Below are 24,893 nucleotides of genomic sequence, written 5' to 3' on the forward strand. Positions count from 1 at the left end.
GTGCCCTAACTCATTCTTTATTGTGTATGATACATTAATGGCCAAAATTGTTCTAAAATTTTGTTTTAACTTTAATCCATGGCAAAAAAATCGTTGATCAACGTTTTAGGACGATTCGGTGGTTTTATGTATATGACTAATGATCTCAGGCCCCTATGACCCCACATTCTGCATAAACATGGTAGTAAATATTTCTTTTTTTTTGCATGTCTTTATCAAGGCTCCGTAATTATCTTACAAGAGGAAAAAAGAGAGTGTATCGTATACATGGGTTTGTTTTTTAAAATATTGAAATTCATCTTGAAACCAATGTTGTTGTTTCGAAATGCCCTCTATAGGGGCTTTCACACACTTGTTTAATTTTTTATTTATGTGAGTATAAAAAAGTCTGAAACCAATCCTTTACTCTTCTTACGACAAAAATTTTCTGAACTAAAAGGTTATAATCCAGGCTTTTCAGCAGTGTATACTAATTGCTCAAAAGATGCAGATAGCGTTGCTTGTGTTGCTGTTTTTGGTGACAGAACTGCAACTGAACGGTTGCTATCAAACGCTACTACCTACTCAGCTGAAGCTCGAGCTACCCTGTTAACATTTAAATTGATTACTTATTCTAATCTCTCACAGTTTATTATTTGTTCTGACTCTAAAGCTGTCTTTTGGCAATAAAGAGTCACAAACTGAAAAACACTCTTATCTTACAAATCCTTTGTTTAATTCATCAACTTAAGGAATTATATAAAGAAATTGTTTTCCTCTGGGTACCCAGTCATGTGGGCATTCAGAGGAATTCAATTGTAGACAGGGCTGCCAAAAAGGCATTACATGTAAATTAAATAATACAGGACATAAATGTACCATACACTGATTTTAAACCCTGTATAAGGAAATATGTTTTGAAGACGTGGCAAAATCGATGGGACTGTCTTGAACATAAAAAGCTCCATTCTATAAAATCCGTTCTAGGCGTTCATAAATCTGCAATCGGCAACCGCAAAGAGCAAGTGGTCATGACTAGATGTCGAATTGGACATTCTACACCTACACATGGCCATTTGCTTGACGGTGATTCTCGAACTGAGTGTATCCCATGCAATTGATCTTTCTCTATCAAACATGTTCTTCAGGATTGTGTGGATTTTGTCAACACCAGGCAAAATTATTTTGACTGCGACAATATGTTTGATTTGTTCGAGACCGTTTTATCAAAAACATTATCGATTTCTTGGAAGACATCGGTTTATAATAAATTCAATTTTTTATACTTTTTTTGATTTTTTAATATTTTAACATTGATTGAAGTAATGTTTCTCTTTTTTATGTCTCAAATTTACCTTTAACTTACCTTTTTTATAAGTAAATAGCATTTTGTTTTAATTTCATTCTTTCATGAAGACACTTCGACCTCATTTTTAATGTTTCCAGTTTGTTTAATTCTCTTGCCGTGATATGGCCCTAGTCGCCAAAACGGCATTAATTACAACAATCAATCATTAATACTATATAGCTTAGCATGCATTGTGTTTTTTCTATACACCATTTTTCTCCACCACATCACTTCATATAACTCATACAATAATGTGATCTCAAGTTATTTTTTAATCTTTTTATACTTGTTAAATCATTCCATCTTAACAAGAGTCTCAATTCTAACATGGTTGCTTCCATTTGTCTGCCAAATTGTAGGTTTTGTGATGGTTTTTAGGTGTTCTATTTCACGTCAGTTTCTTCATGCAAATTTTCTGTTTAATACAAATAGTATTTAGATACAGATTCTTCTTCAGTAATAAGTGGTTTAAATTATTTCTCCATTCAGGATGGTAAAATTAAAAATATTCATCGTCTGAGCTTTAGCGAGCATGGTAAAATCTTTATTAATTTTACCATAGAGAGTTTAAAGATAACTTAAATTCTAATATGACGTGCTTCAAAGCTCTTTAGACCACAGACATGGTAAAAAAGTGATGAACACATGATTAACATTTCGCTCAACACATAGGCTGCGTCTATTCAAAAACATGAAGTAACTAGTCTAATAGAATCGACATGAAACGCAGTAACTCCATTTTATCATTGTTTTACCACGGGCTAGCCATTTATGTCGTGAATTAACCCCGAGCGATAAAACAATGCGACGTAAATGGCCAGCACATGGTAAAACCATAATAAAAATGGAGTTTTCGTGATTTGTTTTTTAATCAAGCATAGGCTGAAGGAGAATAGGTTTCTCCCATGAAATCACTCGGAAATGGCGGGGAAACCCGCTGATTAAAGAGTCACGTGCAATTTTAATTACCGGCTTAGAATGGGAAAAAAACGTACTTGTCTTTTCTAACCACTCTATATACTATAGTATAGTGACTATTTTTTTGCAATACTGTAATATAGAAGGTGAGGAACTTTCTTCCTGCGAAGCTTTATACTGTCTGCGCAGTTTATTGACTATTACTCATTTTATTTTGACGTCTTCATGAGATGTTCCATAGTATAACCTGGTTGTCACCGTCTATATGCAGTTTTGGGGTTAACTTCATGACCTTACTAAGTACATCACACGAATCTGATAGACCAAATTACAAGAACAATATCCACCTTCCAGGTTTCAGATAAAGTAGAAATATTACACTCTTGTAGCACTGCAAATGTCAGTGTATCATTTGTATAACTGGTTTCTCCACACGTACGATATAAACATAATAAGGCTATATTTAAGCTGGGAAGTGGCACTGTTTAATTCCCTTAGTGACGATAATTATTTTGTCGTTAAGCTAACTGATGGAATAAGCTTATATAGTCATCCTTCTGCCTCTATGAGCAAGCTTGTTAAAATACCACGGGTCTCGTACAACGAAAGACCGCCTAAAATTTCCGGTTAAGTTTATCAGATCAAATAAAGTTAATAATATCGCCGTATAAGAATTGATTTGGTCCTCAGATAGAGTTATAAGACAATTAAATTGAGATTGGATACCTTTACGGACCGGCAAATCGATATTACATACTTATCAGACAGGACAATACCGCTGTTTTATGGTTCTGGTGAATGATATGGCCGAGACGGAGAATTATAGTTATGACAAACCAGGGAAGAGATGAAATTTGTCATAAGGTAGGTACTTTTGGTTTGGCTGATTTATTTATTTTGTTACGTATAGTAACATTTATCAATGTTGCAACTGCGAGGTCACTTGTGTTTTGGTGATAACACTGGAACCCCGCGAGCGCTTGCAACTTTGTTGACAATATATTTATATATATAAATAGAACGTATTAAAATTTCTTAGTTTGATATTTACATTTCAGAATGATTATATACATGGTATCACTGACCAACATGAAAAAATTACTGAAATGCATCATTTAAAACCCCATTGAAAATACGTGCAAAAGAAATTTCCCATCATACATCGATTTTAGCTTTCTACAGTTATTCAATACGATTCGCAAATAATACATTAATTCTGTTGTATTAAAGGTTTTATTTTCCACTATTTAATTTACCAAATTACGCTGTTAAGCAGAACAGCACTGTGTAACAAAAAATGTGTCTAATGGTAATAAGCAAATATAAACCGGTCATAACCGCGTTCAAAGAACATGGCAAAAAAAAAGACCATTATTGTGTGATGTACGACACAATATCAATATTGTATGATTGGCTTCCATTCAACGCAGTTAACACAATTTTCCGTTCCTATTTTAAAAGGAAACCATGCAAGATAATTTGATCTGCGTACCATGTAACCGCTTCTGTCAACGTTGTTAACGCAACATGAGACATATAAAACCCTACACAGGAAATTACACTTTATAACTTGTAACATGACATGTTACAATTCAATAACTTTAATCATACTCGCCTTGTATAATAAATTGACCTATTTTGAATGAGAGTGTGGGCCTCATTCAACATAGCAAAAATGTACTTCTTTTTCAAGAAAAGAACAAACTATTCGATATAAATGAAATGCCCTGGAATGCCCAGAGCAATGTCTAGTTCTGTATACCTTCCGCGAAGTCACTTCAATTCGCTATAAGATGCAAACAACACATCTTCCTGTCTACTGTACCTACGAAAACCGAGAACATTAATGATTTTCTTGTCACTGCACCAGTATCAGGGTTGTTCTTCCTCCTAAATACCGAATACCGATGTTGGAAGAAGATTCAACTTTATTTCTTCCATACAAGATTAGTATATACACAATAATATGAACTCTGACAAATGATAGAGTTGATATTGTTCTTATCTGTCAGTTCCGTTTTTTTTTTACTTTTTTTCATATTAAATCTGCTTTAAAAGTTGTAAATCATGGTATAATAGTGCAACAAAGTGTGGAAAGCTGAGATACTTAAAATTACTATTGTATTAGAAACTGGATGGTTATATAACATGTAAATACCATCCTTACTCTAGGTTTCTGAATACGGTTGATTGATTGTTGGGGTTTAACGCCCGAGCAGCAATATTTCAGCTATATTCAGGCGAGTTTTTTTTAATACAGCACCGTGTAATCACTTGGTTTTTTTTGTCTTCTTCCTAAGAGAAATTCTAGTTCAATTTATTGAAGGACTGTATCATATCCTGGTGAAACCGAAATTTAGGAGGTCTTTTCTTTTCCTGTTATAACGATTTTATATCGGTTGGTGAAAAGTCTGTTTTTTTCTGTGAAACGTCGGCAGATTCTAGGAAAAGTACACAAACTAATAAGAGTTAATGATTTCCATATTCAAGACTAGGGAAAATAAGTCGTAAAGTACTAGTTTTTTTACCATCTTTAGGTTTAAAGTTTTAAATTTTCGCAATAACTCAAAAGTATAGGTATGTCCCTAATATAATGGTTGGGTTACAGTATCGAATCAGCGTCCAGGGTTGGACAATTTTGTTAATTTAGTGCAACTCGGTGTTAACGAATTGCAACTTGAGTACAATGAAAATTGGAAAAAAAGACAAGTATAATGTTTGGTTGTAATTTCTGTTTTATTCCTAATTAAAGAAGGCATTAAACGTACCATATGTTTAATTTTACCCATCCACAAAAATTCGATGTGTGCACATTAACCTCAACTTCCAATTATGTACACTCATTTTGAGGAAAGGCAATACCAAAGCAATACCACAAGGTTGCATTACAAGGAGAAGGAAACCAACGTGATTATAAATAATCCCCTTTTGTCTTATTTCGGTTTGGCTTTCTCTACTTCTGATTTACGTGAAAATAGTCAATTAAGTTAATAAAAATAAGCCTTCGATGTTAGCATAAAGTACACATGTACACATTCTATTAAACACAAAGCCACTGCGTGTATACCTTCGTGCGTACATTTAAAGTGTCGACATTTGGGGTGTATCTATATTCGATATCTTCAGACAGTTAAATCTTATGTAATCATTTAATTATGTTTTGTCAATGGCCTACATAATAATTAGTATCAACACCACTCAGCAGTTTATCGAATTTCGTTTTGATTTTCTCATTTTGTACTTACTTGACTTCGACGCATGACAGTTGCTTATACATAAATATGGAAACAAACATGTAAGTATTTCAATCATTGTGGGATGTTTAATTGTGAAAGCATATGTTAATAAAGCACCCACTGCATAACAAATGAATGCCGCAGGTAATTACACGCAAGTAATAATGGTGTACAATACTGTTCTCCACTAATAGATCAACATGAGGTTTAAATTTAATCTAGCACGTCGTGTTACATATCCATATTCGTTGTACGTTATTTTATTTATACATTATGCGGATTAGAGTGTATTATTTCTTCTCCACCTTTGGCTTTGAGTGATTGTGGGAATTTTCGTTTGATTGAATTTTAACTTGAAACATTACTTTTTAATCGAAACAGAATCAAATCAACTGGGAAAGGAAGGTCAGATTGGGATTTCTCCTTGCCATGGACAGATAAGATAAACGTCACTGATTGAAGGTTTCCCCGAGTGTTATTGATGATGATCGAGTTGTGATTATACTGTACCTGTTTAAATCATTACACGCGGAAGTTTGTTCTATACTGGTTCATATTTATGGTGCCATCATTTGCAGCTTGATGCTGGCATATTTCGTAGGAATTATCTGGTTCTTCGTTCACGAACGTGTAAGTTAAATGATTAGTTTCATTCTTTTTCAGTATTTTATTTTATTTTATTTTATTGTTTTTGTTATTAAGTTTTTTTTCTAAAATTGAGTCTGTTGTCGCCTTGAAGGACTGTATCGGACCGTCTGTGAATTGGTAGAAACCAAGATTGTTGATCCTACGAGTGGAAAAATCACACAATACTTACACATAACCGTAGCCACAATATTATACCGTAGCCACAATATGTCGGTTCTGTTTTCTTCTAGACTCGGCATTATTTAAAATATTTATAGCACATTTTTGTAGGTATTTTGATATTAACATCACGGCTTTAAGTAACATAAAATCATACAAGTTTTTAGACGGATATGAAAGAACTCTTTTGATCTTCACGTGGCTCTTAAGTACTTCTGTGATGTACATCTGGTTTATTTTCCACTGCAAGTTCGTTCGTAGTATTTGTACATAATGTTACACTTAACGTGTATCAAATCGCTTTGAATTCATTAGCTTAGTCATTATACTGCCAATGGCTGTTACACTGTGCCTGTAGTTTAATGTGGGGTCGTCGTCCGATATGCTGATTGTTTTTACACAATCTAGCCTAGCTTAGGTTTATAAATGCACATCTGAATTCGTATAAATGCCCAACTCGTTCATTGTATGCTAGTGTAAAAGTTAAATATTTATTGACGTAAGTATTATGGTCTCAGATGGTTAATCACTAGCTATACACATTCTTTGTGTTACACAGGAAGAATTAACATGTAAACTATGTCAACTGAAGTCATTTGTTGTCAAATATAAAAAATATATATATACATACGTAGGACTCTTAGTAAAAATATATCTTGAAAGCTTGTATTTTGATTTACACCATTGTCAAATAACCTTACTATAAATTACCGAAGAATACATAACCAATGCTAAGCATAACAACATAAATTCATGCATGACATTTGATGCACCCCCCTCAAAGATCTGTACATGTTTGACCTTTGATCTATCTTCAGCAAAACTTTTTCCTGGTAGTGAATATTCCATCAGTGCTAGTAATTTTAAGGCGAACTGAATAGTGTGGTGGCAACTAATAACGGATATATGTATGGAAAACATAATACATAGCACTGGGCTTAGACGATGCCAATTAATACATTTTTTTTGTTTGCCAACGCTGATCTTAGTTCACTATACTTTTCGTATCATTCTAAAAAAAACGTCATTGCCTCTATGGCCATATAATTGCTTTTGAAATGCAAACTATACACATGTTATTTGAGATATAAGGGTCTTTAAATTTAGAGTCTTTTGGACATAAGTGTTAATCGACTAGTTATCATCGATTATTGTACTAGTATAATTATTACATTCAATTAACCATGTTGGTCAATTTCTTTTGAATTGATTGCACAGTTAACTATTGGCTACAAATGGAACAATTAAGTTTTATGATACAGATTGTCTAGAAAGACGTAAATTATCGTTTTCTCCTGTATCTCCTGCATCTATCTTCTTTAATTGTTTACAAATGATTTGTTATTTAAAATTTTCGATGAGGGTATGCCAGAAAAATAGGAAAGATTAGACTGAATCGACCTTTGAACCACACACGATATTGGTGATATTTTTTTCCCTAAGGCATACGAATTCAGTTATAGATGACAGCAGTAACTCTTACATGTACTTTTGTCCTCTTGTTTGCTACAATTGCCTGTGTGTGTTGGGGTCGAATGTACATTTTTTGGAAATTCGAGTTGGAAAAGTACATTGTACCAATCATTCAAGTAAAATTTCGTTATGCTGCGCATTATAGATCCTAAATAAATGCTTCGAACCGACAGTGTTGCACCCTCGCGATTTAACCAATTGGTTTGTGCGCCTTATGATTGACGCACAAAGTGGATTGGCGTATTCGGAGGGCTTTCTTAGGATCTAGAATTGGATTGTCTTTTAATAGTTGCCGGCTAGAAAGCCTGGGTATTTGTTTACTGCATTCCTTTGACTGACTGAGTTGCTGGTAACAAAATAACGATCCTTTGTAGCAGGGCATTTACAATTAGCTGAATAATGTGCAAATTACTTAGTAGATAAAAGATGCATTTTGATTTTCCACGTGTTCGTCTAGTAAATTAATCAAATCGTAGGAAGATATTATACTTGTCAATTATATTTCCATGTGTCAGCCTAATTGGACGTTAAGAATATTGGATTCTCGGTTATATTGGATAGTCATGTTTCCAGAAATGTAAAGTTCTGGGAACGACTTTTATGTTAAAAAGAACCGCTGTAACAGCATAGTGTACCTCTGATGTAAATCACAAATAGTGTACCAATTTAAAGTATATACTTAGAAAAAAAACAATCTGTTTGACAAACACATGTATATGCAGTTATATGTAAACTGCATTTTCATATAAAATTTTCGGAAAATATTCAGCTGTTTCAATCGTTGTTTTATTACCTCAATTTGATGAAGATTGGCACGACATACATGTATGTATATATATACAACCTGACACTGTTGTGACCTCATAGATTTTATACATTCTTCTCAAGTTACTAATGATTTTGCAAGTGAATTATTATTGACTAAATTATATCCATTTTGAATAAAACGACCAGAAATCCCTTGTGTGTTTTGAACATGCAACTTTATATATGTATTATATAAATCAGTTGAATGTATTTGTTAACAAAGCCAATAATGCCACCGAAAAGCCGAAGAAGTATAATGAGAAGAGATAAGCAGAATCTTTGACCGGAAAGAGGTAACAATTGCATTTGTCTTATTATCGAGTCGTTATACACCATTTAGAATTACAAGTAGATGATCTACAAATTCTGCTACATATTAAGTCTACATATGGTAAACTGGCCACCATTGATTGATCATGAACCTAGAAAGGTTAGAAAGAAAGCTTTTCCGTTATTTTGAATTAAAGTTAGATAAACAAGTTAATTTTATAACAACGATCGAGTACTATACTCGGCGTCACATAAATAACATACTGTTAAAATTTGAATAAAAATATTTTCTACGACTTTATTGACACCAACCGTCGTTTAAATTGTCTTAAATGACTTGCTCATTCGTTTAGCCAAACAGCTTCTCAAAAACAAGTCGCTGATTAGCTTAAATCATGCGTAACAAATCCTTACGGGAAAATCCCATACTAATATCCGCCATGTTGGTTTTTACGGGACGATTTGTTTACAAACGAAGTGCGTAAGTTCCCGTCGAACTCCGGTGACAATCGTCTGCTTGATCAACTTCTCGGTATTATACGTTGTTCGCGTAAAATAAATCCGAGATATCCGAAATAACGCCGAATTGCATTCTGGGTTCTTCGGTTTTTGGACAAACCATTTAAACGTAAACAACATCTCCTAGCAACCCGATCACTGTAAACATGGCCGACTTTTTACAATGTAAATATTGCCACCTAGAATTAAAATCTGACCGGAATTTAACGATTCAATGTTTAGGGAGAAGCCGTTTGGCTAAACGAATGAGCAAGTCATTTAAGACAATTTAAACGACGGTAGGTGTCAATAAAGTCGTAGAAAATATTTTTATTCAAATTTTAACAGTATGTTATTTATGTGACGCCGACTATAGGTGATGTTGAAAGAACAACGTCAAGTGTGTAGCTAAGTGAAACAATTTTCGACAATAGTTTTTATTTGGTATGCAGGTTTTTAAAAAGAAGTTTCCAAGAAAATATTGCCACAGTTTCATTCAAACTGGATGTTAGAAAGGTTTCGGTATATAACCACCATTTAGTATTTTACCAAAGCGTAAAGTTTTAAAGATATGTGTGTTTTTGTTGAAGGAAGCTTTGTATAATTTTATGAGAAAGAGTAATTCAAGTTAATCGATACGTCCACTGTCCAGAATCCCAGGTTACTGGATTGTTGGAGTCTTTCCGAGACAGTTTATCACAGGCGTATATTGCAGTTGGGAATATTGCCGTTTTCCAATGCAAACGGTTGTACATTTCATCTGGGTTAATACTATTGTATATTGCGCTTGAGTTTCTTGCAGGCTTGATCAGTTCTGTTGTGAGTTTTACCAGTGCTGTCTAGTTAAGTTCCAGCGTGAGTCACTTGATCATACTTTTGATTACTTGTCTCCTAAGTCTTTCTTCTGCAAGTGTCTTTTCTGGGTCAAAAAGAGAAACTTGCTTCTTGGTGTGCAGTATTTTAGTCTCAGTTTATTTGAGGACAATGTCGAAAAGTGACCGCAGTTCTGAATCACCGTTTTGTTCAACTCATAAATAGAGCAAGAAAATTGCTGAGAATATTTATGTAAGTACATATGTATTTAATAAGAAGGCCACAATTTGAGTCATAGAGTTGTTGTAATAGGTCGTAGATAACAGACAGACAGACACATGCACACTTCCCTGACCGAAACCTTTTAGTTTGGAATTCTAGGTTTACAAATGTTCGGTATCTCAAGCGCCCTATAGTGGCTTTGTACTAAACATTCGAAGTTTTTTCCTCGTCATATTCCAATTTTTCGAAGTTTTTTTATTTGTAATCTATCTTGCCAAATATGATCGAATGCCTTCTCATGCCCCACAAACGTTGAGTAACGGCAGTTAGAAGTTCTTGGGTTTTTTTTTTTTAGATTTCTTTAGGGTAAAGATGTTATTCGCTTCATTAAGAGGTCGATAGATACATGAAAATATATACCATAGTTTTTTTATCCAATAGATAGTTATTACCTTTATAAACTTTGGTTTCACTTGTTTGCACTCTAAATTTTTAATTGCAGTATATTACATGTAGCGCAATGGTGTAAGTTGAAATAAGGTTGTTCGCTGAAGGTTAAACTATCGAAAAGTTCAGTTGGTCTTGGCAAAAATAAGTATGAAACTTATAATCATTTTCAAAATTAATGCCAACGTGTGTTTATAAATGTAAATGTGTTTTTCAAGTGCAAGCTTAAGAGGGATTAAGAAAAACCCGAAATCTATTGCAGCATTGTACATATATGCGTGACCATAAACAGTAAGTCTTAAGTATATGTGTATTGTGTTGTCTTGTTCGTAATAATAGTTCAAAATGTTATACCACTGCATATTTATTTTGGAACTGTATTTTACTCAATGCTGCGGGTTTCCACGTTGAAGACCTCGATACTGAGTGACTATTTAAGCCATGATGACGTGGATTGATAGTGCTTTGTTTGTGGCATCACTTAATGTACCGGTGCTTTTTTCTGCGTGGTAGGAAGTTTTGACTATATATCATTGTTTATAAAGCAAATTAATAGTGGATCTAGAGATTTTGTACCAGTCCTATAATGGTTACTATGGATACACCGATGTTTTCAGATACTAGCGTCTTGTATTATTGGATTGATAAAAACTTCTTATTTGTTGTAATAATATGTGAACAATCGAGTGATAGTTTCATGTTAATCGGTTTATCTGTACTTCTTTTAAACTCTTACTTGAGTTACACATACACGTGTCTGTTTAGCAGTCATCATGTCCATGTTCTAAATGGATAATATTTTTATGCGGGTGATCAAAATGAGCGTCCATTAATTGTCGGAAATTTGATTTATAGAAAATAATCTCGTGTGAATATATATGCATAACAACCAGGGGGGCATCACTAAGAATAAGTGCTAGAATCATCATAGATCATTATAATTGTTATGTGTTGAATAATGTTGCGTCGGTCGTAGATGTTTTAACTCAAATTATCCGACATTTTACCTCCTGGGACAACCAAAATGTTTTCACCGGTCATACTGTTTATACCGCGACCTGTCCAGCCACTGAAGTGCCCAATTCGTACCACTATTAAGGAGAACCAGTCGCCTGCACAAAACAGAAAGTAGTCCGTAAAAACAAAGTAGTCCCTATGTAGCATTGTATATTCTTTTTCGTGATTTAGCCGGTATATGCAAACTGGTTATCATCTGATAGCTTATCTGACCAGGTACACATTGAATACAACAGTTTCTAATTCTGATGTACAGAAAAAGAATTTTAGAGCCTAGATCTTAGGTTCATTGATTTGTCAAGTTACCAAAACGAAAGAAGCATTTATAGTACTTGTCTACTTTAACCTCACCGTTCTTTCTTAAAAGCCATTAAAAGTATGCTGCAATTTTTATTAGGGAGTCTTTGAAAAAAAAATAAAACTTCATAAAGGTTGTGACGTTAAAAATTGCTTAATTCAACATACACATGTAGAAAGTAATGGGACTTTTAATTAATAGTGGTTTTACACCTTGTCTGATGATATTAGTCGGGGAATTCCTCAGAGTGTGACCAATTCAGCCCGTCATCTTTGCAATGGTTTGCATCATGTATGAATCTGGTTTGTTTACTGCTACACATCTGTCGGCTGATTGAACTTGCCCAATTTTCCTTAATTAGGATAACAATTACGTTTGACTGCATTCTCCTTGTTGTAATTTTCATTCACCAAGTTTCAGAACTGTTGTGCAAGCTTGCCGTTATCTTGCTCTGTATTTATTTGTTTAACTCAAATAAATATTGCCAAACCAGCATAGTTAACATTACTCTTTTGTCTTTCCTTAAAAGTTATTTGTATTTATGAACTTTTTTTGTTAAAACTATATTTTTTAAAAAAGTAAGGCCTGTTCATTCAATATTTTTTGTAAGAATAGTCTGTTCGTGAAGTATTTTGTGAGGTGGGAGATATAGGTCACCAGAGCAGAATAATTGATGACTTAAAAAATGCATAAAGCGACTTATGATAGGGGTTCGCTCAAATTCACTAAAAAAACCTTACACCTATATACATCAGGTATTTGTTACAATGTAGACTAGAAATTGTCACGTTGACATTGCACAGCGTTGGCTGTATACTGATTGATAGTTTTGTCAATGGAAAAAGGCAGTACAATATTTCTTTGCTTAACTGATATCAGCAGGTACGATACAGTAAGTGATGTTTGTTAGTAATTAGCTATCTCTTTTACACGGCATCAGAATTTCGAAGGAAAGAAATAATTGCATCAGACATATACACAGGTACCAAAGGGTTACCAGAAAACATCAATAGTTATGGGAAAATGGAAACAAAAAGCCCATCAAAGTTATCACATGATACCTTTTCTTTAACTTAATTGATTGTGTTGAATTAAACGCCTATTTCTCATATGTAGTGATATTAATTGTAGTCTATATTGGGTCTTTGAAATCTGGTCCTTTTCATTCACCACATTGCTAGTTTGGTCATATGCTTCATTAAGTTTAACCTTTTTTCTACTTTTTATGTCTTGTATAGGACAGTGCGACCTTCCTTATGCATAAATTACATATGAAACATGTGACCGTGTTAAAAAAAAAGGACCGTTTGACAGGAAAGGTGTCTTTGGTTATAAGTCATATCACAGTTTATAGCGTCTATATGTAACCAGTAACGTTATAGAATATTCTTCTGAGCATGCTACAGAAACTGTAACTATACTGGCCGACAAAACAAAATGATTATTGTTACTAATTGTTCTCTGTTGTAACAACAAGAATACTTTTTGTCAATTGCATATATAGATCTGTAACTAATATGCACGTCTGCTTTTACATTTTTTAAAACCTATTTCAACATGAAAAAAAAAAAAACCAATAGTATTTTTGTTTCAAATATTATTTGAAAGTCAAATTTAAATAAATGTGATACGCGTTTCGCAAAACAATTATCTGTATACATTTCATGACGAGTAAGTATGAATTCTGTATGATTATCGATATGTAGTGTCAGCGTAGTCACAGGGGGGACTGTAAGTCGTGAAAGTCAGAGTGTTTTGATTTATTGTTTGCAGTAAAGGAATCTTAGAAGCTTATTTTTCAAAATGCATTGATATTGCCTGGAGCATGCTGAAGTGTTACATTATTAACAATTGAACGTTGACCAAAACTGATATTTGATTTTGTACTTGAAAAAAATAGGGTATTCGTTCGTTGCAGTGCTATTGTACGTATTAATAGTTCGAGGTATTTAGTTTTACTGACCAGTCAAAGGAATGATTTGAAAATTGGCATGCGGCTGTAGAATACTTTGAAGCACGATGTGTATTATATTTGGAATTTTAGGGGTGATTGGAACATCCGTGTCTTATATGCACATTTCTCTATTGGGTCGTTCAGCGACGTAAATACATTTGTGTATTCTCTGTCAAAACATCTTTCTGTCGGAAGTGACATTTTTTTTAAGGAAAGTGACATCAGCAGTTAGGATTGTTTGAACTTTTAACGCAGACGAACATCGTGCGTTATAGGAGATCCGGCATATTTCCGTTGTCATTTGACTACAAATACATGTAGCTCCGTCCCTCATAGGCACAGCCTAATTTCATATAGGACGGAGCGTCAGTGACGTCTAACATAATTATGTATAGATCCTCGACCAAAACATGGACGGCTCAAAATTGACGTGAGTAGTTACGATGATGGATGTGATTGTTTTAACGCAGACGCCCATCATGTGTTCTAGGAATTTTTACATATTCCCACTTGTCGAGACATCAGCTTTATAACAACATAACGGTGCATAATTGTAATTGAGCACAAACAGCTTCGTCCTTATTTGGCAAAGCCTAAAATCATACTAAAACTAACGATTGGAATATTGGTAACACGGTTTCTTGATACACGTGCATTTGATTAACATGGTTGTCCATAGCATCAAATGATAGATCATCCCCTCTGGTGCCATTATTTTTATTTTCTGATGATTATCCAAAAATAAACCATTCTTAACAGTCAAAACCGTCATATGCCATAAATTGACACTTTATGGGTTCACTGTAAGTTCGAAGAGAAATTGAAGACTCCTTTATACTGATTGGGGTCTATATACGATTAAGCCTCATACACAGACTTGTTTGATTCTTTTGCTCGAGTTCCTTGTTATATTAATTAGGTTTTATTTTTCAACGGTTGACCTACTAGACGAACGAGCACCGATGACGCGTTTCGAAACATCATATAATTTCATGTATCGTTTGTAAGTTTGGGTTGATTTCATATCACAACTGAAATCAGTACGACCTTTGACAATAAAAAATTACTTTTGGAAGTTCACATAACTAAACTACTAAAAAGAGTATGTATTCTACGGATGATTCGTTTACATACAGAATAATTAGTGTGCGGTAGGAAGGACACAATCATTCTTGTTACCACCTCGATTTCTTCAAATAAGACATACATGTACACTATGTAGGAAAACAAGTGATTCCGAAATGAAACTATCAAAAGTTTCACGTTTCTACCGAACAAGTGAAAGAACAACAACAAAATCAAAGACTGAAGTCTTCGAAGTTGCTAATCGTCAAATATTCTATGCCACTGGCTTGCTTTCAACATCCAGGCGAATTCATTTGTCTACTAAACTTAACTCCCATCATCAGTGATTTTCTCTATGTATGGACTTGGTTCATAGTTAAAAAGACATTACTAACAAAATAAGTTTTTACGATTTTATGTTGTGTTGACCATTCGTGATTGGATAAAATCATTCGTCCAAATGACCGAATCAATACTATGCAAATGAAGAAAAATGATTGAGTGAGGGTGTTTTTAACAACCTTGACTACCTTATCGGGTGTCGCACGGGCGACCCAATTTGGTGAGCGTTAAATAAATATTATATTTATTTCAATTGTATTTTTGAAGAAAAAGAAGAAAAATCCATCCGCCATTGATGAAAATAGTTGAATGAAATATGCAAATGACCATAAAAGAAAATCCATCCAACACAAATGAAAGCAACAGTTGCAGAATGACGTTTAGACTAACATAGCTCTGTCAATGAAACGACGCACGCTTAGCGTGCACTTTCAAACAATTTGACCTTAATAGTTCAATCACGCCACCGGCAAGTGTGTACATCTGACCTGGACGCCAACACAAACATCTAGTAACCACTGAATGATCTCCAAAATAACTTCGAAGAAATATAGTTCGATACGAGGATTAATTACCCATATTATAGATAAGCAATATATAACAAAATGTTATAAGCACCCGTAACTGTCTATGATTATTTAGACAGTCAATATATTTTGTTCGAGACCTGGGATCTTATAATTTATAGTATTCCCTTTTGCGAAAATTATTTATACTTGACATTTTAGAACGTTTTAAAAGTTTTATATGTAACGACTTTACTTCTGAAATTTGAAATTTGTTTTGTGACGCACTATTCGTCAATCGGCAAACTTTAGATGAAATTCCGAAATGCTCTATTTAAAATCGGGTGACTTCGTAACCGTAATGTGATGACCCGAATGTTTCTAAAAAAAACAACAAAAAAAACCCCGAAAACTAGACGCTTCTCAGCTTTATTACAGAAAGTTCAATGCTAACGGATCATTTCATCTTTTAATGTAAACTTCTCGCTCTCATACAAGTAAAATTCACACGTAGAACACATATATACGTATAGTACATTTTGATCTCCTATGAAGCTAGAATTGACGGTTCTACGGCACTGATCAGCAGCATAAAGTGCTGAAGTATTATATAATTATGCCATTCATATAAGAATGTACAGTACTGAAATTACGAGTTTACATGAAATCATTAGTTAGCATTGAACAGTCATACAGAATACATACAGAATATTCATTGCCAGTTGTTCAGTCTGTTTCCTTATCTGGTTCATATTTTGACGGTTTTATAATTTTTGTAGGTTTTTACCTTTCCCCTTTTGGAAATAAGAGGCCAGAAGTGGTGTTATAATTATAATGATAGAAAAGATTTATCGTTGATCTGATTATTTTTGTAATTCATATGTCAATCTGTTTCTTTTGAAATTCTGTTTTGAAGTTTTGTTATATGAGGTAGAGGGAATAAAATCGGGCCACCTAAAAAGTTTTAATTGGATTTCATATAAAAATTCCTGCCTATATTTTTCAATCAGATTTCGGATATCTCTTTCGATTTTTGAGTTCCAATGTAATCAAAAGGGTCACACTCCAAAAAATCGACTTTTTAGTATTTCGTCTGCGTTTGAATTTCAAATGGATTCCTTTTAAAAATCCCTCCTTGCATTTTTCAATCATATTTCAGACATCTCTGACGGTTTTCAAGTTATAATAGATCAAAGGGACCACATCCCAAAATAATCAACTTTTTATAAAAAAAAATTTGGTCCAACTTTGAAAAAGTGTCAAAAACTAATATCGTGCCAACGCTTGCCCTAACTGAACATAATTCTACAGTTGCGGTCGTATCATGCTGCGCTCTGCGAAGCTTTTTTTTCTCATTTTGGTACCATGCCACATACGTATTGTGATGTTTCTCAGTACCACGTCTCTCCTGCATTTTAACAGCTTTTTTCATTTTAGTACCAAGTCACTCCTGTATTTTGACTTACTTTTTTTCTCTTTGTAGTACCATGTCCCTCTTGTATTTTGACGGGGAGTACATAGAGATTCCTGAGTATATTATCAGGATAGTGAAGAGAGCACAGACCATTGTAACAAAGGAAACAGTGGACAATGCCCTACCAACATTAGATTCAAACAACAAAAATTTCCTGTCCACTTTTGTGGCTAGTGGTAACATATCTTTGTCATCTTCGTAATAACAAGAGTGTTGAATCAGATATACAATCATGAATAAAAACGTATCTATTACAGTAAAATAACAACCATGTGAATAAAAACGTATCTATTACAGTAAGATAACAACCATGTGAATAAAAACGTATCTATTACAGTAAAATAACAACCATGTGAATAAAAACGTATCTATAACAGTAAAATAACAGCCATGTTACTTAAATAAAAACGTATCTATCACAGTAAGATAACAACCATGTTACTTGAATAAAACGTATCTATTACAGTAAGATAACAACCATGTTACTTGAATAAGAAAGTATCTATTACAGTAAGATAAGAACCAAATTACTCGAATAAGAAAGTATCTATTACAGTAAGATAACAACCATGTTTCATGAATAAAAACGTATCTATTACAGTAAGATAACAACCATGTTTCTTGAATAAAAACGTAACTAATACAGTAAGATAACAACCATGTTCCTTGAATAAGAAAGTATCTATTACAGTAAGATAACAACCATGTTACTTGAATAAAAACGTATCTATTATAGTAAGATAACAACCATGTGAATAAAAGCGTATATATTACAATAAGATAACAACCATATTATTAGAGAGTTTGGGAAAAAGACTACTTAAAAAAATAAATACATTTAAGAAGTATAGCTTAACCTTAGAAAACTAGGACGTTTTAGATGTTGTGTCGACACAACACGTTTTATTAGGGGACGTGTCGTTGTATTTGGGGCGACCATTTGGTTTTTTTGGGGGGTGGGGCTTTGAAGAATTTCAAAATAAATATTTGACACAGACGTTATTTTAAATAAATATTTAGGTCTTTTAAATAATGTGAAAAATAAATATTGAAAAGTGTGGTGATAATAAATATCTTCCAAGCCCCCCCACCCCACCCATTATCAAATGGTCGTCACCTTAGACTTAATGCTGAATGCCAGTACAAAACAGTACAAAAGTCGGAGCTTACTGGTTATAAATTTCATATACGTTTAGTTTCTTGTCTTCGAAGAAGACATTTTTGTGAATATCGAAGATGAATGGACATTCCAATAATTGAAAATAAGCATGATTCGTAATACTACTGAAATAGTATATTGTCTGGAGAGAAAGCCAAAAACATGGCAACACAAATCTGTTGCATTTTATAACGTTATAACATTATTATGTCTTAATTAGCTCACTCTAATAAAGATAGAAGCTCCATTTTAAAATAGGAAGTCATTTGGCTATTCTGACATTTTCATGGAATAAGGTAGAGCTGGTATGACTAATTTTAGCGAGAAACTGTTTTTTTCTGTTCAGTTCCATTCTGTTTAGGAATCAGGCAATGGGTTGCACGTCACGATTCTCAGTTGGTCTTTTTGCCTCATATATACTCAATACATCTAAAAAACAACTAAAAAGCTATTATAAGTATTAAACTCCCATGTGACCATCTATTGTTATTTAGAGAAGTCAGTTGACAGTGGCGGATCCAGAGTTTTAGGTAAGGGCACCCCCCCCCCCGCCAAAAAAAAACCATTTCTTGACAGGATCACCGATGAGGATCATGGCCTCACTCCCTAGAAAAATTTGAATTGTTCAACCTCAAATCCTGCATTCTGAGGGTATCTTGTACATTTTTTCAACAATTCTTTAAATCTTCAGCGCTGGACTTTGAATCTACAGCGATGGACTTTAAACAAATCATCAGCGCTGGACTTTTAATCTACAGCGCTGGACTTTAAATCTTCAGCGCTGGACTTTAAATCTTCAGCGCTGGACTTTAAATCTTCAGCGCTGGACTGAATCTACAGAGCTGGACTTTAAACAAATCATTAGCGCTGGACTTTTAATCTACAGCGCTGGATTTTGAATCTACAACGCTGGACTTTGAATCTCCAGCGCTGGACTTTAAATCTTCAGCGCTGGACTTTGAATCTACAGCGCTGGACTTTAAATCTTCAGCGCTGGACTTTGAATCTACAGCGCTGGACTTTTAATCTACAGCGCTGGATTTTGAATCTACAACGCTGGACTTTGAATCTCCAGCGCTGGACTTTAAATCTTCAGCGCTGAACTTTGAATCTACAGCGCTGGACTTTAAATCTTCAGCGCTGGACTTTTTTAAATTACAATCTCTTATATCTGTGAGACTAACAGGGCTCCGTAATTCAGTGTATCAGTGGTAACTAGGTAAAATATATTTCTGTCCTTGACTGATGCAATAAAATCTCTGCGTTTTGCTTTCTCCCTTCGTGTGCCACACCATGCAGAAACATTAATATGTCTCTGGCTACACCTTGTACGTATTTTGTCAGATTCAATTCAATGCATGCTTATTATAACCCAATCGTGGTGTATTCGTGATACTATCCTTGTTCTAAAATTTTTATCACACTCAAAAAACTTCGTTTAGTTAAGGCTATGTAAAAGCTATTTTATGTACCCCATCTGGGTATAAAGCCTGATTGCCATCAAGCATATTTCTACATTTAATTGACATATTATTTTAGCTCCGTTTTATTTTGGTAGATTGACGATTGCGTCTACTTTCCCCTGCAGTTTCATACTTAGGGTTGAAGTAAATCGTTTTTGCCAGACTTGTTTAAAGCAAAAACGTTATTATGTTAAAAAATACAAGCAAGACGCGCATGACATGGGAAAACTTGGGTGACTTTAACAACAACCAGATCCGGTCTAAAACATCTGTGCGGTTGTATAATGATTTTTTTCGAAACTGGGATTATTTGTGTTTCTCTTGTGGATATTACAGTAATTATGACTTTCACACTGAAAACATGGATCGATACAGCAGCTGGTATGATGTAAAATTATTTCATTTAGTAACATCTTTAGCTATTTGAACTACAATGTACAATAATGTTTACTTTACCTCAATCCTCAATATTTGATTCAGAACAAGAACCAAGTGTGGTAGGTCCTGACGGTAGTATACAGACTGTGTCGGAATATATCCTAGGTATTATCCGGGCTGCCCAGAAAGTGGTCCAAGAATCAGAGGATGATATAAGGGATTATGACCAGTTTATAGACAATACGTTTGATGCCATGCTTAATGAGGCGGGAGCAGACAACAACGAAGAACCCAGTTCTGTAGTGAACGATGTTATCGATCAGGTATAGTACACGAACGTAACGTAGAGTTCTGTCTTTGACGGTAATTTTACTGTGCAATGTAAGCAGTTTTACGTTAACTATAAGGTTTTAATCGAAAACAGATTGAAAAAGGAAAAAACCAACCACGCATGATATGGTGTTTTTAAAATATGTATAGAAGCTGGATAAACTATAAAGAAAGAAGTAACAGATGTGGTACAAAATGAACGCAAAAAGATGAAATTTACACACAGGATCGGATTTCCCATACTATTATTGTGTGTGGTTAATTGTAAAATAAGAACTTGTTTACATATCCTCATTACTGCAGGAGAACAGTTAATTTATCGTCAATGCGGAGAAAATTTAAATTTGAACCTTCAAGCCATACAATAGTCCAATAAGGAAATAATCATACATCCGTGCTAAAGATCTCTTCATTATTATCAAATGCATCTTGGAGTGATTCTATCCCTATTTGCAAGAAAATTGCTGCTTGAAGTGGAATATTCTATTTAGTCGAAGCCTGTTATGTTAGTTAATTACAGCAAAGCAAAATATCACACAGTTGTTCAGTTTGTAATCAGATCTACGTAAAATATTGGGAAAATGACATTTCAGGCAAGGGAAATCAGAAAGGTCACTGCAGGGGTTTTGGTTACCTCGAAAGTACTGAACACCAATAAGTGAACATCAACGTTTTTCATCTTTGGGTTTGTGTCTTGGTCATTAATTGTGTAAAAGTAAGGTTAAGATTTGACTTCTTGAATAAGGACAAATATATATATATATAAAAAACCGAAGCAATCACATACTCCGTGACTCTACTTACTAAAAGACCGAAATTAACTGGTGCACATACAGTTAATTTAACTATTGATTCATTCCATAGTAAAAGAACTTATGCTTTAAAGATGTCATTGAATTACTTTCAGTCACTCCTTATAATGTATGATTAAAACAATATTTTGTTCATTTAAATGAACTAGTAATGTTTTAGTTCATTAAGCAGGTCCTCTTCAGACGGTTTTTAGGATAAGCATCATAATATTGCACACCGTATTGACTTTCTGTATGTTACAAGGATCTTATGTTTGAACAAAATTTGTTCAAGCTACCTAAGCTCGCAATCGAGTTAATTATTAAAGCGAGACGGGCATAATTAGGACAATGGATTCCAGCAAGTGTCATGATCTATTTTGCCAGAGGTTAGAAATATTTGACACTTATTATCAAATAAGTAATCATGTTTTCTGCCTGGTCAATATTGCTTCCTTTTAAAAAAATGTTGAGGAAAAATGGAATAAATGTCACCTCGGGTGTTTTACCATTTATATTTTACGTAATATAATTTATTTCACAAGTTTATAGATAACAATACAAGAATCAGCCCCATGGCACCTTTTCTTCAAAAGACAGTAGAGTACAATCGTTTATATCTAGTATAAATATTTTTGATATGTATAGAAGAAACTGTGATAATTCTAAGTAAAATGAAAAATAGTAAACAAGATGAGATCGTGGACAGACATTAAAAAGGTTACGTCAACCCAATGCTGGTGTGACGGTGTGCTATCGCATTCCAATACGGCTCACCGTACTGTATGGTTTTAGAAAAATAAGAACACATATTTAATCGGTCATGTGAATATTTGACCAGAGTCATAATAAGTAATGAGGTTAACTCACATTTGTTTGATGTCGTAGTATTATTTGTTCGCTTATATACAATGTGTTAATGAGTTAACGCCTTCACTCTGACCATATGGCTCTATTTTTCAGTTGATTGAGGAAGTTTGTAGCTCTCCGAAGTTGAAAAACATTAAGATGCCAGAGATGAACAGTTCCGAGGAAATAGTTGAATGTATAAACGAATCGAAGGAAAATGGCGAGGAATCAACAGAAAACAAATCTCAAACAGATGAACAAACAACAAAAATTGAGTCCTCAAATATGTTGGCTAGCGTTGACGCTGATGTAGTGGAAGTTAATGTAAACAAAACAACAGAGGACAATGACTTATCAGTGAGTGATGAACGTACACCAAACGAAGAGAATGTCGTACTTAAGGAGGAAACAAATGTCACCAGCAGCGTGGATCAAAACAGCGAAGAACCAAAAACGATGGACAGTGGGGAGAAAAATGTTTCAGAAAATGGCGAAAATATTCTGAACGATGAGGAGAAAAATGAGGAAATTGTTGAAAAAGAGAAAGAAACAAATAGTGATGATATATCAGACGAAGAACTTGAAAAAATTGCAGGAAAATTTGTTGAAAATATTTGTAATGAAGCCAAAAACATTATTCTTAAAGAACAGGAAAGCATGACTAAGGACGTAACAGATACTGCTGTAGATACCATCACCAAACCAAATGGCCAGCTGGAACAAAGTACAGATGGGCCACTGAATCATTCTGCAAAAGGTTTGTTTTCTCTTACACGTACAGTGTAGTAAAGATTTATATTTTTATCCACCTATTTCTCTTTCACATTTCATAATAGAAATTTTGGTGCATATAACTCCAATTGAAAAGCACTCTAGGGAGCAGTCAACTGGAATCAATTTAATGCATTTTAATGCTATTTATCACTTCCTAAAAGTAATATTTGGTGCAATATTCTACATTAAGTGTGTTATAACTGAAGAATATGAATTAAAGCATCATTCCAAACACAAAAAAATAATTAAAGTTTAGCAGAAAGTTGGAGATATTGCCTTATGAAATTCATTATATAATACAGTTTATGTAGCTATTAAGTTGGTGATATTGGCTCATAAACTCGGTTAATGCTTGGGCTATGTCTATTGTTTTATTCTTTATTATTTTCTTTATTTAACATGTTAAATAGCGAAAAAGCACTGAAACCTGCTGTTTAATCACTGTAAAAAACAAGACAAGATTTTTTTTATGAATGTACTTAAGTAACTGTAACTAAGTACACAGTACCTGGTGCAAATTTACATTCAGAATTGATTTTATATACCTATTTATATTGTATGACTGAAGAAAAATCAACACTTTTTTGAAGGAGCTGAAAATACTTAAGTTCTAAAATTAACATGCAATGTATCTACATAGCCTTGGTGCATCAAACCACTGATCTTCAGCTACTGGAAATGTTTTTAAACTTAACTAAATTAGATATCCAGAAGGAATTAGTTCTGTGTCTAAATATCTATAATTATTAATAATAATTTTACCTCTTTCTCCAACTAGGCATTCAAATATTCTTCTCAAATTATTACTTTACTAGATAAACACATGTATTTACATGAATATAAACATAGTTCTTAAAATTGAAAATAAAACATTACTACTGAGTAAAACTTTTTTAAGTAAAGGAATCTGGAAAACAAAACAATATACTTGTATTTAGCCTTATATTGACTATTTAATATCATTTTGCTGTTCATTTTAATAACTTACCTCAATTTTCCTTTAGATTATAATTTTTCTATGGGTCTTCTTCGAGATGCACACTATCTGATACCATATCAATATTAGAGAGAATCAACAGCATTTGTCACTAACTTTTTTACATGTATAGCATTGGTAACTTTTTCAGTGCACCCAGAAGCTAATCCTACAGTGGCCAATTTTGAAGACATCACCAAATCTGACAGTTTACCTACTGAAGGTAAACGTGGCAAAGAACAGAAATATAATGTATCAAAAGACAAAATCAAGTCTAAACGACGCTCACGTAGCATAAGGAACTCTTTCAGAAGAATGTTTTCTTGTTTCTCTACCAAATCATCCCAGTTGGAATAATTCACTGGTCATTTATTGTGTTGTTCAATTATGACTATCATTAAAATTATTTTCTTCACTTTGAATAAATGTCAGATCTGTTTATACTACCTGATGACAGTCCATATTTTCCATAGTATTCTATGGAAATGATTGGTAAAATCCAAAACTTTCCGAAATTTGAACAAAGGTACTATGGAGATAAACACAATCTATAGAGCATAATTTCCGGTCATAACTCATAGAAAATACAGAAAATCCATATAAGTGAACACCCCTGAAATGTATTGCAATAACTTGCTGTCATACATTTACCATATATCATAATTTAAAAAAAAAAAATGCTGTAAAATCAGAAATTAT

The 24,893-nt window shown here is 33.7% G+C and overlaps 1 protein-coding gene and 1 long non-coding RNA gene across 5 annotated transcripts; one reads left to right on the forward strand and one right to left on the reverse strand.

Annotated features, from left to right (window-relative positions):
• The first annotated feature begins 2,914 nt into the window (after nucleotides 1-2,914).
• On the forward strand, nucleotides 2,915-24,620 carry LOC148622082 (uncharacterized). 4 transcript variants are annotated; one of them, XM_088571604.1, is made up of 5 exons: nucleotides 2,915-3,109; nucleotides 17,484-17,650; nucleotides 20,577-20,797; nucleotides 22,559-23,201; nucleotides 24,346-24,620. In XM_088571604.1, the coding sequence occupies exons 1-5, from the start codon at nucleotides 3,093-3,095 to the stop codon at nucleotides 24,549-24,551; spliced, it is 1,254 nt and encodes a 417-aa protein (XP_088427730.1). In that variant the 5' UTR covers nucleotides 2,915-3,092; the 3' UTR covers nucleotides 24,552-24,620. The 4 variants fall into 4 exon arrangements, with proteins under 4 accessions (XP_088427730.1, XP_088427731.1, XP_088427729.1 ...); XM_088571605.1 differs by lacking the exon at nucleotides 2,915-3,109 and adding an exon at nucleotides 5,694-6,111; XM_088571603.1 differs by lacking the exon at nucleotides 2,915-3,109 and adding an exon at nucleotides 14,375-14,517.
• On the reverse strand, nucleotides 17,788-20,693 carry LOC148622083 (uncharacterized). Its single transcript, XR_015920564.1, has 2 exons — nucleotides 20,553-20,693; nucleotides 17,788-19,062 (listed from the first exon to the last, which is right to left on the reverse strand). It is a non-coding gene; the product is annotated as an uncharacterized LOC148622083 (long non-coding RNA).
• Nucleotides 24,621-24,893: the final 273 nt, after the last annotated feature.

This window comes from Perna viridis, chromosome 3, assembly GCF_037379345.1.
Source record: "Perna viridis isolate PV_CMFRI_1.1 ecotype Kerala chromosome 3, ASM3737934v1, whole genome shotgun sequence".
NCBI classification, from domain to species: domain Eukaryota; kingdom Metazoa; phylum Mollusca; class Bivalvia; order Mytilida; family Mytilidae; genus Perna; species Perna viridis.

Coding starts and splice junctions, on each gene's coding strand:
- LOC148622082 (XM_088571603.1), top strand. CDS start 14,498: ATGGACGGCTCAAAATTGAC. Junction 17,651..20,576: donor GTCCACTTTTGTGGCTAGTG/GTAACATATCTT, acceptor TATTTGATTCAG/AACAAGAACCAAGTGTGGTA. Junction 20,798..22,558: donor TGAACGATGTTATCGATCAG/GTATAGTACACG, acceptor TCTATTTTTCAG/TTGATTGAGGAAGTTTGTAG.